The sequence below is a fragment of the Cervus canadensis genome, chromosome 28 (genome assembly GCF_019320065.1).
Source record: "Cervus canadensis isolate Bull #8, Minnesota chromosome 28, ASM1932006v1, whole genome shotgun sequence".
NCBI lineage: Eukaryota > Metazoa > Chordata > Mammalia > Artiodactyla > Cervidae > Cervus > Cervus canadensis.
Window position 1 is genome coordinate 24,474,583 of NC_057413.1, and position 15,882 is coordinate 24,490,464.

Sequence of the window (15,882 nt, forward strand, 5' to 3'; positions counted from 1 at the left end):
TTTGGTCACACTTCACAGCATATGGGATCTTAGTTCCCTGACCAGGGATGGAACTCTTGCCCCCTGCAGTGGAAGCGAGGAGTATTAACCACTGAACCACCAGGGAAGTCCTGTGATTTTTTTAAAAAAGGAATTTGCATTCTGCCATCTACGAATGGACTTTGAAAGCCAGTATTACTGAACTTATGTTAACATAAACCCAACACATTAGTTAGTTTTCCATCACCTGGACAGCTAAAGGCAAAATGCTACAGAATATAACCACAGTTTCCCAGATTGTGACTAAGTACTAATTACCAATGAGAAAGAATATTTTACAGGCATTCTCCTCACCAGTTCATTTTCATTCTGGGACACCCTGGGGCTCATTTTTCTTCTCATTTCAGACTGCTTTACCACTTAAGATTTTGCCACAGTTGTTCAGTCGCTCAGTCGTGTCCAACTCTTTGCCACTCCATGGAGCATGCCAGGCTTCCCCATACTTCAGTTTCTCCCAGAGTTTGCTCAAACTCATGTCCATTGAATCAGTGATGCCACCTAGCCACCTAACCATCTCATCCTCTGTCACCCGCTTCTTTTCTTGCCCTCAGTCTTTCCTAGCATCAGGGTCTTTTTCAGTGAGTCCGCTGTTCGCATCAGGTGGCCAAAGTGTTAGAGCTTCAGCTTCAGCATCAGTTCTTCCAATGAATATTCAGGGTTCATTTCCTTTAGGACTGACTGGTTCGATCTCCTTGCAGTCCAACGGACTCTGAAGAGTCCTCTCCACCACCACAATTCAAAAGCATCAGTTCTTTGGTGCTCAGCCTTCTTCATGATCCCTCTCTCACATCCATACACCACTACTGGAAAAACCATAGCTTTGACTAGATGGACATTTGTTGGCAAAGTGATGTCTCTGCTTTTTAATACGCTGTCTAGGTTTGTCATAGCTTTTCTTCCAAGGAACAAGTGTCTTTTAATTTCATGGCCGCAGTCACTGTCTGCAGTGGAACAACTATTTTGACGTTCTTTTGTTGCAGGGAGGGTTTCAGCTGTCTGGAACAAAGCACTTTCCCCCAAGCATCTGCATGAATGCTTCCTCCTCTCCCAGTGGTTGATCTTTTCCCAATCTTGTTGTTCTCTCACCTTGCCTCAATGTGTGGGAATCAGGAACAGAAAGTGAAAGCAAATGTATAATGGTTTTAAGGGGCTGGGTCAGGCAGGAAGAGTGCAAAAAGAGGAGAAATCATGCTTCTAAGAGGATGTGTTCAATTCGAAGCCTGAGGCAGGGTGGGGAGGAAGGACCCAGGGAGGCTGGGAGTGGGTTAACACTAATTTTTTAAATAACACACTCATGATGAGATGTAGAAGAATCTGCCTCCCCATGATTAGAGACCCTCAAAGCCGCCTCAGACACTCACGTTCTGTGGGAAGCTGGTAGGCAGTCATGACTCTTGTGCTAGGTTGGCCAGTACCCCGGTGGATCTCTTTTGTTGAGTGTTTAATTTACAAGCCAGGTACTGACAACCAGTCTGGCAGACGGCGCAGATTTTTTCTGACCAAAATGAACAAGGATTGTTGTTGACTTACAGCTATTCTCTATTCACCAAGCATTGGAATGAGATGGTGTTCACAGCCCGTTGTCCTTGGTGAGCCCGAGACTCTGCTGAGCAAACTCCCTGTTCACCTTTCAGGCTTAAAGTCATTACTTCATGAGACATGGAAGAATTCTCTTCCATGAAGGAAGCAGATGTGTTCGCTCAAAGACTAATTGGCATGCAAGAGTCAGTGCAGTGTTTCTCTCTACAGTAAGGCCATGGTTAAAACTCTTCCGTGGGGAACAACAACACTAGAAAAAACAAGAGGGAGTAATCCCACCTAGTCCGTTTCTATGTGGTACATGGGACACTGCCCAATTCATGAATTGTTTAATAAAGCCAATTAGATCTTTAAATTTAAAAAGAGAAAAGAAAAACAAAAGAGATAGACATAAAGGTGTAGAATAAAGGAGATGTAGAATAAAGTAGAAATCAAGGTAGAAACCTGATTTCTAATTCACAAATGGTTGGATGGCATCACTGATTCAAAGGACCTGAGTTTGAGCAAGCTCTGGGAGATGATGAAAGCCAGGGAAGCCTGGCATGTTGCAGTCCACGGGGTTGCATAGAGTCGGACATGGCTGAGCAACTGAACAAAACAACCTGAATCGGTAAGCTTGCTTATTCATTTGGTATATAATTGTAAAGAGATAAAAATGGGTATTCCGTAAGAATTATAATAGCTATAATTATGTTTAAAATGGAGCAGTTCTTTTCTACTCAATTTTTTTTTACATGAAAGGCATTTGTATATAATTGCTCCACTTGACTTTTGAATTTGAAAAATTATTTTGCTTTAGAGCCCAAACGCTTGAGACCAAACAGGATGATGGTACAGGTCTGCATCCTGCAGCCTTGCCTGCCAAGGAAGGGGACAGAGACGCAGAAAGGACTAGAACCTTCAGACAGTGACTGATTTCTGTCCTTTCTCCTCTCGGGTCTTTCTTTATTCTCATGACCTGCACACAAATGAAATCACTTGCCATTAAGGTGCTCTTGGACAGGTTGCTTAACCTCTCTGTACTTCAGTTTCCTCATCAGTTAACTGGAAAATCAAAAGTACCCACTTCTGGCTAGCCACAGCTGGGTTGTTGTGCAAAATAACATGAGCTAATTCATGTATAAGGCCCAGACCAATGCCTGGTACATAGTAAGCACTCATTAATGAGGTAACTTTTGTTGTAATTATGATCATCATACAACATGCTCTTAATTTTCAGCTTGAAAACAATGATATGAATCCAGGCCATGAAAAATAACTACACTTGTAAAACAAACCTTTTTTCTGCTTCCACACCAGTGGCAACCTAAATATGCTCTTCAAGTTTCAACGAGGTCTTATGGATTGACAGTACATACAGAAAGGCAACTTTATAATAACCTTGCAGCCCTACTACTGAGAAAACTCTAGAATTTGCCTAGGCATGAAAAAGTTGAAAGCAACAAAAACATGTCTGATTTCATCAGATGTTGTAACCGGCCTGGAATAAGGACCACTATACTGGAACAGAAATATCTATGAGTTTAACATCCCCTCTTCATTCAGAAGGATGAGGCTGAGCTCTATTGACCTCAATGATTGACCCAGTGGTTCTGTTTGTTTTATCAGCAAATTGTTCTTTCAAGCAAAACCCCATTTGTGGCCAGCAATCTCTTAGAGAAACTTTCCAGGCAAATCCAGGTGATGGAGAAGCTCTCGGCCGTCAGCGATGAGAACATTGGAAACATCAGTTCTGTCATTGAAGGTGAGCCCCTGCAGGGACACCGCCAGATTCTTACAACCAATAACACCACGAGCCTTCCACCCACCCTACCCCACCCCAATCCCCACCTGCATCTTTTCATGGCTTTATTAGGATGGCAGAGAAGCCTCTTGGGCTGTAGAATAGAGGAAGGTTGCCACTCGAGTGTGGTCACAATTAACATCATGCTTCAGCCTTTAGAGTCAAAGCAGCAGACACCTAACTTTTTCTAGAGGGGCCTCCACCTCCAGGAGGCAGACTCTAGTGTATACACAGAACCCCCTCCTCCTCTGGTGGTGTGGTTCCCCCTGGGGATAGGTGATCAGGACTGCCCCTGTGCGGTGGAGCTGGCCGAGACAAAACCCACAGCAGTTGACAGTCAAAGGCAAGATGCTCCCAAACCTACTGTGAAAGGCAGAAATACGAGGAGTCAAAGACCTTCAAGAGAATCCCTGGTTCAGAGTTTTAAATGGCAAACTTGACAGAGGAGAGATGCCTTTGAACTTGTGTGGTCTGCCTACAGGACTAGTTCCTAGAGACAAGAATTTGTGTCTTTTTTTCCCTGTCAGATAGTGGAAATAGTGGGAAACTAGGATCTTCTGGATTATCTCCAATTAAACTTGAAATTCCCTGTAGGTTCTTTCTGCCTCCAGCTTCAGGTCCTCCCAGGAGCAGGTGACCTTGACAGGTCTCTGAGAGATGCGAAAAGCGAAAAGCGGCAGGACATTCAGGCTCCTGTCCGCTCCTCCCTGGGCCCCTCAGCTTGATCAGAGCCTCTGGAGTGAAATGCTGACTGTGGCGCGTGGCTCTTCAGTCATTTCAGTCGGAGAGCCACCTGGGAAGGGTGAAAAGCGCCTTCAGTCACCCTCTGCTCTGCTCCCCCGCTGCAGAAAATCTCCTGGGGTTTGATTCTCTGATTCCGTACAGTTTTATTTGCTAAATTGCAGGAGATGAGGGGATTAGACTTTCTCCCGAGGGTAGACCTGCTGTTTTCTATCACAGAAAGCAAACAGTTTGCTTTTGCCGCGTTTTCTTTAGTGCCCAGGCTGGATGAGCTCCTCATCTCCTCTTCTTTGCCCTCAGGACCACCTGCCAACAACAGGGGAATCCTGTAGTTCTGATTAAAAACTAGTCTTAAAAAAAAGAAGATAGAAAGGCCCCTGGTGATGCCTGCCCCACCCCACCCAGGTCCACCTCTGCATCTGTTTCACTGAGTTGTGGGATGGGGGGTTGCTCTTCTGTTCCAGCCATACCGGAATTTCACAAAAAGCTGTCTTTGCTGTCCTTCTGGACCAAGTGCTGCACGCCGGTTGGGGTCTACCACAGCTCTGCGGACAGAGTGATTAAGCAGCTAGAAGCCAGCTTTGCCAGAACCGTCAACAGAGACTACCCCGGGCTTGCAGACCCAGGTACAGGGCAGCAGGAGCGAGAGAAATATTTCCGTCTTTTGGGTTGAAAGTAGTAAGTGCTGGTGCGGTTCCCTCAACACTCCCCACCACGGCTAGCCCAGATAAGAGGCTTCCCCTCCAGAGAAAACATCATCTACTCAGAAAAATCAAAGAAAGGAAAGACAGGGAACATGTTTTCATTCCAAATATCAGCAGTGACTTTGAGAAGGACCGTATGTCTGTACTGCTATTGAAGTATGTATCCTTTCCTCATTAAAAAGTCACCAATACAGGAGCGTCAAATGGTATTACCACTTGGGAAAAACTGCTTGACAGTTTCTATAGAAACTGAATATGTATACTCCTACCCTGCGATCAAGCAGTTCCACTCCTAAGTATGTCAAGAGAAATACGAGCTTATCCTCATTTTTTAAGAGGACAGGTATAAGAAGGTTCATAGCAGCTTTATTCACAGGAACCAAAAATGGAAACAATTCAAATGCCCATCAACAGGAGAAGGGATAAATGGTAATATTACACAGCAGTTTTCAAAAAGACTAAATGTACTGCTGCAAGCAATAATTTGGATGAATCTCACATAATTTTTGAACAAAAGAGCTAGATTCAAAAAGTACATACTATATAGTTTTATTTATATGAAGTTCAAGAACAGATAAAGCCAATGTATTGATAGAAGTTTGACTATTATTGATAGTTGATAGAAGTTTGATTCCCTATGGTTGGAGTAGACTGGGAGGGAGCACAGGAGAACCTAACGGCATCCCAGTGATTTCTGTATCTTGATCCAAATGATAGTTACACGGGTACATAGATATGCTGTCCACTGAACTCACTTTACAGACTTCACTCCATTGTGTACCTCAATGGAAAGATAGGTGAATGAGGGATGAATGAATGATTGATTGTGTTTCTTAAAAACTGCTTCGTATCTTCCCCTTCCAAACAGTGTTTCACACCCTGGTGTCCCAAATCCTGGACCGAGCTGAGCCCCTGCTTCCCGCCAGCCTGTCCTCCGAAGTCATCACTGTTTTCCAGTATTACAGTTACTTTACGAGCCATGGCGTGAGTGACCTGGAGAGTTACCTGAACCAGCTGGCCAAGCAAGGTAGGACATGTTCTTTGCTCACACTGTGGGGGTCTCAATCTGGGATGATCTTCGGTCTCTTCAATCATAGTTTTTAGTGATGATAGCTTTTTCTTCCCCCAAGTCAACAGGTGGGCTAAGATTTGTCTTTTAGATGGCTCTTGGACTTTTATGAATGAGCCCTTTGACAATGAAACAAGGGTTTGCTGAGCACATCCTTTTCGCTCAACAGGGGTGTACCATTAACAGAAAGCTGGTAAATGATTTAAGGCCCTGCTGAAGTTTTTGTCTATCATGAATGTGTTTGCCATTTGTAAGATCGAGCCTATAGGCAATGATATTTTATAATGCCTTTTTGGTGGCGCTTTCATAATGCTAAGCAGAAGTGAGCACCCCATTCCCAAGAAGCGGATGGGGTGACACATTGGGAACAGAGAGAAGGGAGAGGCAAAAAGGGAGAGTCATCTTCAGGGACTGAAGAAAACAGACACCAGTGCAGGGGAGCGGCAGAGAAGCTTGTCACTGCCTTCTCGTGTGGCACTCCAGTTATGAGAAACAGAGCCAGTATCTGCCTCGAGTGAAAACCTCTTCAGGAGTGGAGCCAGGCTGTGAGGGGCTGGTTTCTGGTTCCCAAGTTTGTGCTGTTTCTCCACCCACGCTTGACAATGGGCAGCAGGAGGGTGAGGCAAGGTGTGTTCTTGGGAGTAGATAGGTTGGCACAGTGCTTGCTAGTGGTGGAAATGCTTCTGACCCTGACCCGGGTTCGGGCTCGGTCCTGCTCTTTAAACTCCAAGACACCATGTTCAGCGCGGTAATTGGCATCACAGGAAGAAGAAGAAAATCTTCCTCTACCATCACTAATTGGAAACATCACCTTTCTCATATGCTAACTTTTTGTATATCCGTGGGTCTTTTATTAAGTACATCCTTGACTCTTCCTTGTATCTGTAATGAGCATGCTACTTTACCATCAGAAAATGACTTCTGTTTCCTCCTCTCTCTCCAGTTTCGGTGGTTCAGACTCTGCAGTCACTGAGAGATGAGAAACTGCTCCAGGCCATGAGTGACCTTGCCCCCGGCAGCCTCCCAGCCCCACAGGAGGAAGTACTCAGGACGCTGGCTCTGCTCCTAACCGGGGAGGACCGCGGAGCTAGTGAGGCGGTGACGCTTTACCTGACAGCTGCCTCCAGAAGCGAGCATTTCAGGGAAAAGGTAAGGCGTGAAAGGATGGGCGGCAAGGCAGAAGCTTGTCTAATTTTATGCCATTTACTGTTAATATTCTGTCATCTCGTCCTTTGTAAAATAACTTTCTTTCTCCTGTTTTTTAAAATTAAAAAAAAAAAAATTGTGTGGCACATGGGCCTGTTCTAGTTGCAGTGCCGCGGACTTCTTTAGTTGTGGAGTACTGGCTCTGAGAGCACCCAGGCCCAACAGTTGCGGCTCAGGGGCTTCTCCAGTTGCCCTGCTGCATGTGGGATCTTAGTTCCCCAAGCAGGGATTGAACCCACATCCCCTGCATTGGAAGGCAGATTCTTAACCACTGGACCACCAGGGAAGTCCCTTTTTCTCTTATTACTGATATGCACTCTGTAAAATGATTTAAACTATAAAAATATACTGAAAATAGTTAAGGTCCTGTAAGTCTAGCCCCCAGAGAAAACTATTAATAACTTAGTGTACATTCCTTCAGATCTTTTCTATGTCTATGCTAACATATATAATTATTTTTTCTTAAATGAGATCACACTATCTTATTGCACAAATGATTTTTTAAATGTAATATATCATGGTTATTTTCTTTCCATGTCATAACATATTGGTCTACTTTATTCTATTTGATACATTAGTGGCATCTCAGTATATAAATAACCTGTTATTTTTGTATTGCATATTAATGAGCATTTATGTAGTTTCCAACTCTGAAAAATATGATGATGAACATACATATGCATGTTTACGCACATATGTTTTACGAATAGTTTGCAGTTAAGTCATCAGACTATTGGGTCAAAGCGCTAGAATACTTTTTACTTTATTTCATTTTATTTTTTTTTTTACTTTTTTTTTTTTTTTACTTTTTACTTTAAAAGCCATCTCTCCTGTTGCTAGGGAGGAGACAGTTTATCTCTCTCGGCTTCAAATCAATAGTCATCCAAGTGTAATAAGCATATGCAATTCAAGTACTTTGGGGCCTAGTACAAGCAGGCCCTTTACAACCTGAGAGCCCTTTACAACCTAAACAGTCATTCTAAAACCCACCTCCCGTCGACTTTCAGATCATTAAAGAAAATAAAAGTTGGCCCTTCTTGTCCTTGTGGGGGTCCGCTGTTGGATTCAGATAAGAGTTTGCTGAACCTTTTTAAGGCATTATCTAATTATCTGAGTTAGTGTGTGGTGGGATGTACTCCTGGGAAGACATTCCATTCTAATACATTTTGGCCCGAGAACATGAACTTCATATTGTTCTTTCCTACAAAGCTCCAGTCTTTTAGGAGAGTTTGCTCAAAATGCTCTTCTTTGGGCCAAATACCCTCACCCACACTGAAAGAGCAAGATATAAGAGACCATGAATTATGCGATGCCAGTCATAGAATAGAAGGCATGAATGAACTGGATAAAAAGATCAAGCTCTTTTAATCAACATGAATTTTAACGGATTTCCCCCCCCTCACACTCTGAGGGTAGTGCAAAATGTCTCATTTTACCTGTAGCTTATCTCAGGGAGTAAAAATGATACATACGTCTGAAAAAAAAAAGTGAAAGTTAGTCACACAGTCATGTCTGACACTTTGCAGACTGTAGGCAGCCTGGCTCCTTTGTCCATGGAATTCTCCAGGCAAGAATACTGGAATTGGTTTGCCATTCCTTTCGCCAGGAGATCTTCCCGACCCAGGGATTGAACCTGGGTCTCCTGCATTGCAAGCAAATTCTCTACCAACTGAGCCACTAGGGAAGCCTGAAAGTACAAACAAATCAGAATGTCTTCATGGCATCTTTCCTTCTCTTTCAGGCCCTGCTCTATTACTGTGAAGCCCTAACAAAGTCTGACCTCCGGCTCCAGAAGGCAGCTTGCCTGGCCCTGAAAAGCCTGAAGGTAAGGCCCAGCCTTGGAGCCCCCGGCAGGTCAGCTTCGAGCTGACTTTGGCTTTGAGACTAAGCCAGGTGCATAGACAGCTTTCTTTCCATATTTGGAAGTGCCTGCTTTAGCAGCCTTTCTCCTCTCGTTTACCCTGTGCATTAATTGGGAGTCCTTTTTGTCTTCAAATAGTACCTAAATGTGACTTGGTTTTGTTAAAGTCAATACTTTTTGGAAAACAATTCCCTTTTTCAGTAGCTCAGAGGAATCAATTTGCTTCAGGGCCACTATTAGAAAAATGTCTCTCATGCCAAAAAAGAGATGACATGCTGATTTCATCAATTTTTATTGTGTACAGAAGTACGGCAGAGATAAATAAAATTGGCGAAGAAGTACTAAAATCCAATGTGCCAATAACTTCCAAATCCTTCCCTGGAAACTCTTTTACTAAGCAGCTCGTCCATCTTCATTGTGTCAGAGGGCTGAGAATTGCCAGTGTTTTAAGGAGCTTGCCTTTTAGTAGTCAAGATTTAATGTCTGGCTGACCTTAATCACAAAATATAAGATTAATCATCCTTGAGAAAAGAATGAAAAGGCCACACCTTGAGATCTGCTAAAATCTTGGATGTGTGCGAGGACCTGCAGACCTATTGGGACGTGAAGAAAGGGATTAACACCTCAAAAGAAAAAGTTAATGACCTGTGAAGAAAAACAGTTCTGGGAAAATTTGACTTCCTTGTTACTTGGTCAAAAAATTACCTTGAGGTGGCCAAAAAAAGGCCCAGAGTGGTTGCTGTGCATTTGGGTGCTGTCCTGATAGTGACAGGTCAGCGATGATGGCTGAGACACAGTTAATGTAAAGTAAGACTTAAGGATACGTGATCAGCACCAGTTTTTGTGGATTTACATGCTGTGAAGGTTTAAAAGCTACAGTTTTAAACTCCAGCATGTCCACAGTCTGGGAGCAGCAATTCCTCCCCATTACTCTTTCCTCCTAGGGTAGGATCCTTTGTGCTGAAGCAAAGACCTCTTTCTAAACCATCCACAGCCCCCCAGCTCTTGAAAAGGGCTCCAAGTAGCATGATGTAAAAAAAATAGCGCAGACTCAACCAGTCAACTCTCGTTAACGTGTCAAGAGAAAAAAAATATTTTTTTTTAAATCAATGACAGCAAACAGACACCCGACATATTTCTTTCCTAGTACCATACCGGAAACAAGCTTGAGAGGTCAGGGTTCTCAAATGCAATTGTAGTTCCCCCTCTGTCTCGCTGGGCTACCCAACCCATAGAAACACCCATGCTTGCTTCCGTCTGTTGTCTTCCGGCGCCCAGCACCAACACTACCACTCTATGAGCCTCACTTTCCTTCAAGAAAGAAAACCATAATGCGTTATTCATTATCAGCTCTTCAGAATCACTGGAAGAGCATTTTCTTCACAGCAGGCCCTCTTTTATCTACCGGCCTTCAGCACTGGCGCTCATGGACACACTCTGCTGGGCTCTCTCCTCCTATGTGTCCTCCCTTCCATGGTCATGCCTATGCTAATAACTCCCCATGTTTCCAGCCCATGTCATCCCTTCCACCTCTGATCCAGCTTGCTCTCAGGTATCTCCCCTAGGAAGTCACCTCAGACTCCACCCATCTCACCCCTTCTCCTTGTCTCCGGTGTATGAGTGGATTGTACACCTACTTCGCAGGAGCTCAGGCCAGAAACCTGGGAGCCATCAGTGACCTGCCCTTGCCCTCAGCCTCCACCTCCAGCCAGCCTCCTCATCCTGCACATCCCACTTCCTTGGTAGCCAGAAACTCTCTCCTATTCATCCCCATTCTAGTCACCTGGATTCCAGCCACATTCCCACCAGTCTCTCTGGCTCCCTGCAGTCCGTCCTCTCCTCTGTGGTTAGAAAGCTCAGAATTAAAAAACAAGTCCTATTTAAACCTCTTGCATGACTTTCCATGATCTTAGAATGATATCCAAAACCGTTAATAAGGCTTATAAGCCTCCCCTTGATTTGGGCCCTGTATTTCCTTCTCCGCACCCCCAAACACTACGTACATACACACACACACACACACACACATACACACACACACACACACACACACATACACATCTTTACCACATGCCCAAACTTGACCAACTCCTCTAAGATACACTTCTTCCAAGAAGACTTCCCTGATCAGACCACTCTGCATCTCCCAGTTGTGTTTGGCCCCAGCACCCTGACTCAGCCTGTCATTCATCATAATAATTAGTTTACTTATTTCACTGTCTGTCTTTCCACCAGACTGTAAACTCTTAAGGGTCAGGACCATGTCATGTTCATGGCTGAGTCTCCCAGGCCCTGTGAACCGCCTGGTTCAGAGTGCTCAGAAACAAATAGACGAATTCCATCCTTGACCTTTATTCATCTCCTCTATTTTAATACATAAACTAAAATTAGGAATTCTTAAATTAGAGCTGTTTTGGAAGGAATGAGATACCGTAGAAAGAAGTAGGAGAAGTGGATTCTATTCTGGAAAATCAGGCTGATCACTTCCCTTCTCTCGGCCTGGTGTCCCCTGTGAAATGAGGAACTTCCCTGGTCATCAGAGTTCCCACAAGTGCACATCCTGGGCTCCATCCAGGAGGTTCTAATCTGATGTGTCTGAGTAGCATCAGAAATCTGTACTTTCATAAGAGCTCCCAGAGTGATGCTGATACTCAGCTGGGTTTGGGAAGACCTGGGTGGTTTTTAAAGTCCCCACCAGCTGTGAAAATGCTAAGTCTCCTGTAGTCCCACACCTAAATGTCAGAACGCTGTTTTAACTCTTTTCTCCTTGTAGGCTACTGAAAGCATTAAAATGCTGGTGACATTGTGTCAGTCTGATACTGAAGAAATCAGAAATGTGGCCTCAGAAACTCTCTTATCTCTTGGTGAGTTGTTTTTTTTTTTTTTTTTTGTAACATGATTGTCTATTTCTGACACTCGCAAAGGTAATGTTAAGAAGTTTCATGTGCCTTGTTTGAGCAAGTTTTCTCCTATAGGCTGTCTCCTCAACCAGTTACACACACACACACACACACACACACAGAGCATGAAGAACTGATCAATTAATACCAACTGGTATTAAGTTATTATTTTGAGTGATGAATAAAAACGTTAAGTTCAAACTGGTATTTATTTTTGGTGTTCTGTATCCAGGAGAAGATGGGCGGCTGGCATATGAACAGTTGGACAAATTTCCTCGAGACTGTGTAAAAGTTGGAGGTCGTCTTGCAAGTGAAGTTGCCACGGCCTTTTAATTACAAGCTGACTCTGCCTAACAGCTGTCTTAATAAATGGCCCTGTTAATCAAGATGATGCTGTGACTTAGCTGGAAGCTGTTGAGGTTGTCTGGAAATTTAAAATGTTATGGAAGGAATCCAAAGTCCAGTTTCACAGTGCTTATCTACTTTTCCTTTGGCCAATAGAATAGGGCTATGTATATTTCAGTAGATTACATCATTGATTGCAGCTGACAAAGCTTAGTAGAAGAGTCTGTCTTATCTAGTATGTGTGGAATTTTAAAACAGCCATCTTTGTACTTTTTTGGAAGTTCTTCTATAAGCTTGAAATAGTCACATGATACTTTGATAAATATCATATGCCTTGCAGTTTTTCCTCTGTTGTGTTCTCAGGGTTGAGTGGCCCCTTTAGGTACCTAATTTTACCTTAAATGCGAAGCAAAAAAAAATAAAACAATTTCTTCAAATACAAGTTTGCCTGTAGAACCTGGTAAAAGAACACATTATAAGATTTTTTATTTTCATTTTTTCAAGCCTCCACAATTTCTTTTGTTTCTCTATCGTGAAAAATCCAAAGGCATGTTTCCAGTATGTAAAAAAAAAGATGGATTAAAAAAAAAAAAAAGATAGGTAGGTCACTAAAAATTACCTTATTAAGATTATACCATACTCATTTTTAAGAAGATACTCAAAACTTAAGCTTTTTTTTTTTTTAAATAAGAGCCATTTTTTAAATGATACTTTTTATAATAGAAGTATTTTGCTGCTAAGGCAGATCAAAACCAGAAGTTTTCAGAAAGCTGTGATTTTAATTCAGAAAGTTATGATGCTCCTTGAAGAAGAACATAGAAGTTGGAGGAATCCTAATGGGGTGAAAGGGGCTTCCCTGGAGGCTCATGGTCAAGAATGTGCCTATCAAGGCAGGAGATGCATGTTTGATCCCTGGGTTGGGAAGATCCCCTGGAGAAGGAAATGGCAACCCATTCTACTATTCTTGCCTGGGAAACCCCATGGTCAGAGGAGCCTGGCAGGCTACAGTTCATGGGGTCAAAAAGAGTCAGACACGACTTGGTGAGTAAACGACAACAGTGGGGTGAAAACAGAGGATCAATAACAGTGGTCTTCGCTTTTATAGAAACCACTGTAAGGTAAGGAAGAAGAATGCCCTGAATGATGGTTACTGCCCTAGAGAAATCATTCATCACTGGATAAGAACCTTTGGCCAAATAGTTAAAACAGTTTCTGTCATTGCTTTCATATCAGGGTAGTAAGTCCTTTAAATAAAGTACAAGTCCATTCAGTAGCTCTTACTGAATAACTTTTCTTCCTATTAAGAGTTATAGGTGGGATATGCCAAGATATCAAAATAATATGTGTGCGTGTAATTTAAACTGTGGAATATCTACTATTCTCTGAATGTGCTTGTATAATCATTTAGATGTTATTTGAAATATTTACATTTTAGCAAGACCTTTAAAAACAATTCTTATTTCTTTTAAAGTGTAAATTGTTTATCAGGCTTCCTGGTAGATAAGTTCTTTCAACTGTGAAGTTACAATGTATATATGAATTTGTAAATTTATAAATATTATATATATGCATATCTTTCCTTTTAAAGGTACATTGTACAGCCTACAGTTAGTATGTATAGTCTGTAGTCCCTGTCAAATGGTTGAAGTGATTTTTTTTTAGTAGAAAGTCAAATCACAAATGTCACAGAACTGTTTAGTTGTTTGGGTTTTTTATTTTTTTGAGTATTGCATGAATAATTAATTCTATACCTTTTGTATTCACTCCTGCATTTTATTTTTGGTTGAAAGGGGTGCTTTTAGTTTTGTGGCATTTGTATTCGTCACTCTTTCAATCATGTAAGTTAAAATAAAAATTATTTTTGAATTACTAGTTTCGTGTTCAGGGTCTGCTATATTTTTTCACATGTTCTTGTTGAGTTGGTATTTATACAACACACTACACTTCATTCTCAACTTGAATTTATTCTTATCTTGAAATTCCTTTATCCATACATGAGAATGATATTTACTTCTCAGATTTGTTGTAATGCTAATTGGAGGAAAAACAGAGCTACATTTTATCTGATTCCTTCATTTGGAACACATTCCTGTGCCGCCCCATTTTGTCTAAGTTGCTATTGGTATATTTTAAATTTATTTATTTATTTTTTGGCTGTGCTGGTCTCTTGCTGTGAGACATAAAAATTCCTGCCCTCACAGGGCTCATATCCTGGAAAGAGAAGACAATAAGACAGAAAAGGAGGGAATGCCCTGGTGGTCCAGTGGGTAGGACTCTGCGCTTCCACTGCCAGGAGTCCAGGAACTAAGATCCCACAAGCCATGCAATGTGGCCAAAAAAAAAAAAAAAGACCGAAAAAAGGAATGTAATTGCCCAAGGCCAAGGCTGGGGATGGGAAATGGGATAGGGCAAAGATCACAAGTTTCAAAGAGAGTGGTCAGGGAAGGCCTAAGAGAAAATGACTTTCGAGGATGATCTGAGGAACTGACAGATGTGGATATGTGGATACCCCTGGGAAGAACATTCCAGGCAGACACAACAGTAAATGCAAAAGCCTTAAAAAGGGACCATGCTTGATGTTTTAGATTTTCTAGTAGCCACATGAAGTAACAAGAACAGGGAAAGCTAATTCTAATAATATGTTTTATTTAACCTAATATATCCAAAATCTTTCAACTTGTAATCAATATAAAAATTATTAATAAAATATTTTACATTCTTTTTCTCCTACTTTGACATAGAGTATATATTTTACAATTACAGTACATCACAATTCAGATCGGTCACATTTCAGGTGTTCTGTAGCCATATGTGGCTAGTGGCTACCATATTGGATAACGCAGGCTCTATGTTTCCTGAGTTGTCCCAGTCGTAGCCTTTATAGAATATACACACATACACATATGCTCACGCACATGCATGCACACACATGGATACAGGATTCAACCATGGGTTACATGTTTAATTGTCATGCCTCTTCAGGTTCTTTTTTTTTTTTTTTTTAATTCATTTACACTATTGTGTAGCTTCTGAATCAGAGCAAAGTGACTCATATAGATATAAAAATATTCTTTTTAAAATTCTTTCCCATTATGGGTTATTACAAGATAGTGTAGTTCCCAATACTATATAGTAGGACTTTGTGGTTTATCTATTTCATTTATTTATAATAGTGTTTATCTGCTAATCCCAAATTCCTAACTTGTCCCTCTCCCAACTCTCCCTTTGATAAGCATAAGTTAGTTTGTTTCTATGTCTGTGCCTGCTTCTGTTTTGTAAATAAGTTCATTTGTGTCATATTTTAGATTCCACATATAAGTGCTATCATATGATACTGGTCTTCCTCTCTAAGACTTTACTTAGTATGATAATCTCTTTGCCCATTCATGTTGCAAATGGCATTATTTCACTCTTTTTATAGCTGAGTAGTATTCCATTATGTATATGTACCTCATCTTCTTTATCCATTCATTTGTAGATGAATATTGAAGTTGATTTCATGTCTTGGTTATTGCAAATAGTGCTGCTATGAATATTGGGGTGTATATATCTTTTCAAATTAGAGTTTTCTCCAGATACATGGCTATGAGGGAGATTGCTGGATCCTATGGTGACTCTCCTCTTTAGGTTCTTTTAATCTAGAACAGTTGTGCCCCCACCCTTTAAACCTCCACACCTTACTATATTTGAAGAAT

At 41.7% G+C, this 15,882-nt stretch overlaps 1 protein-coding gene across 4 annotated transcripts in view; it reads left to right on the forward strand.

The window, feature by feature from the left end:
• The window catches only part of RIPOR2 (RHO family interacting cell polarization regulator 2), a 207,028-nt gene extending 192,969 nt beyond the window's left edge, over positions 1-14,059 (forward strand). For all 4 annotated transcript variants that reach the window (XM_043449926.1, XM_043449928.1, XM_043449925.1 and 1 more), the window contains 7 exons: positions 3,187-3,322; positions 4,567-4,728; positions 5,675-5,833; positions 6,819-7,024; positions 8,823-8,906; positions 11,716-11,806; positions 12,075-14,059. In XM_043449926.1, coding sequence (XP_043305861.1) covers positions 3,187-3,322; positions 4,567-4,728; positions 5,675-5,833; positions 6,819-7,024; positions 8,823-8,906; positions 11,716-11,806; positions 12,075-12,175 — 939 coding nt within the window. In that variant the 3' untranslated portion in view covers positions 12,176-14,059. The remainder of the gene's footprint in view (positions 1-3,186; positions 3,323-4,566; positions 4,729-5,674; positions 5,834-6,818; positions 7,025-8,822; positions 8,907-11,715; positions 11,807-12,074) is intronic.
• The last annotated feature ends 1,823 nt before the right edge of the window (positions 14,060-15,882 follow it).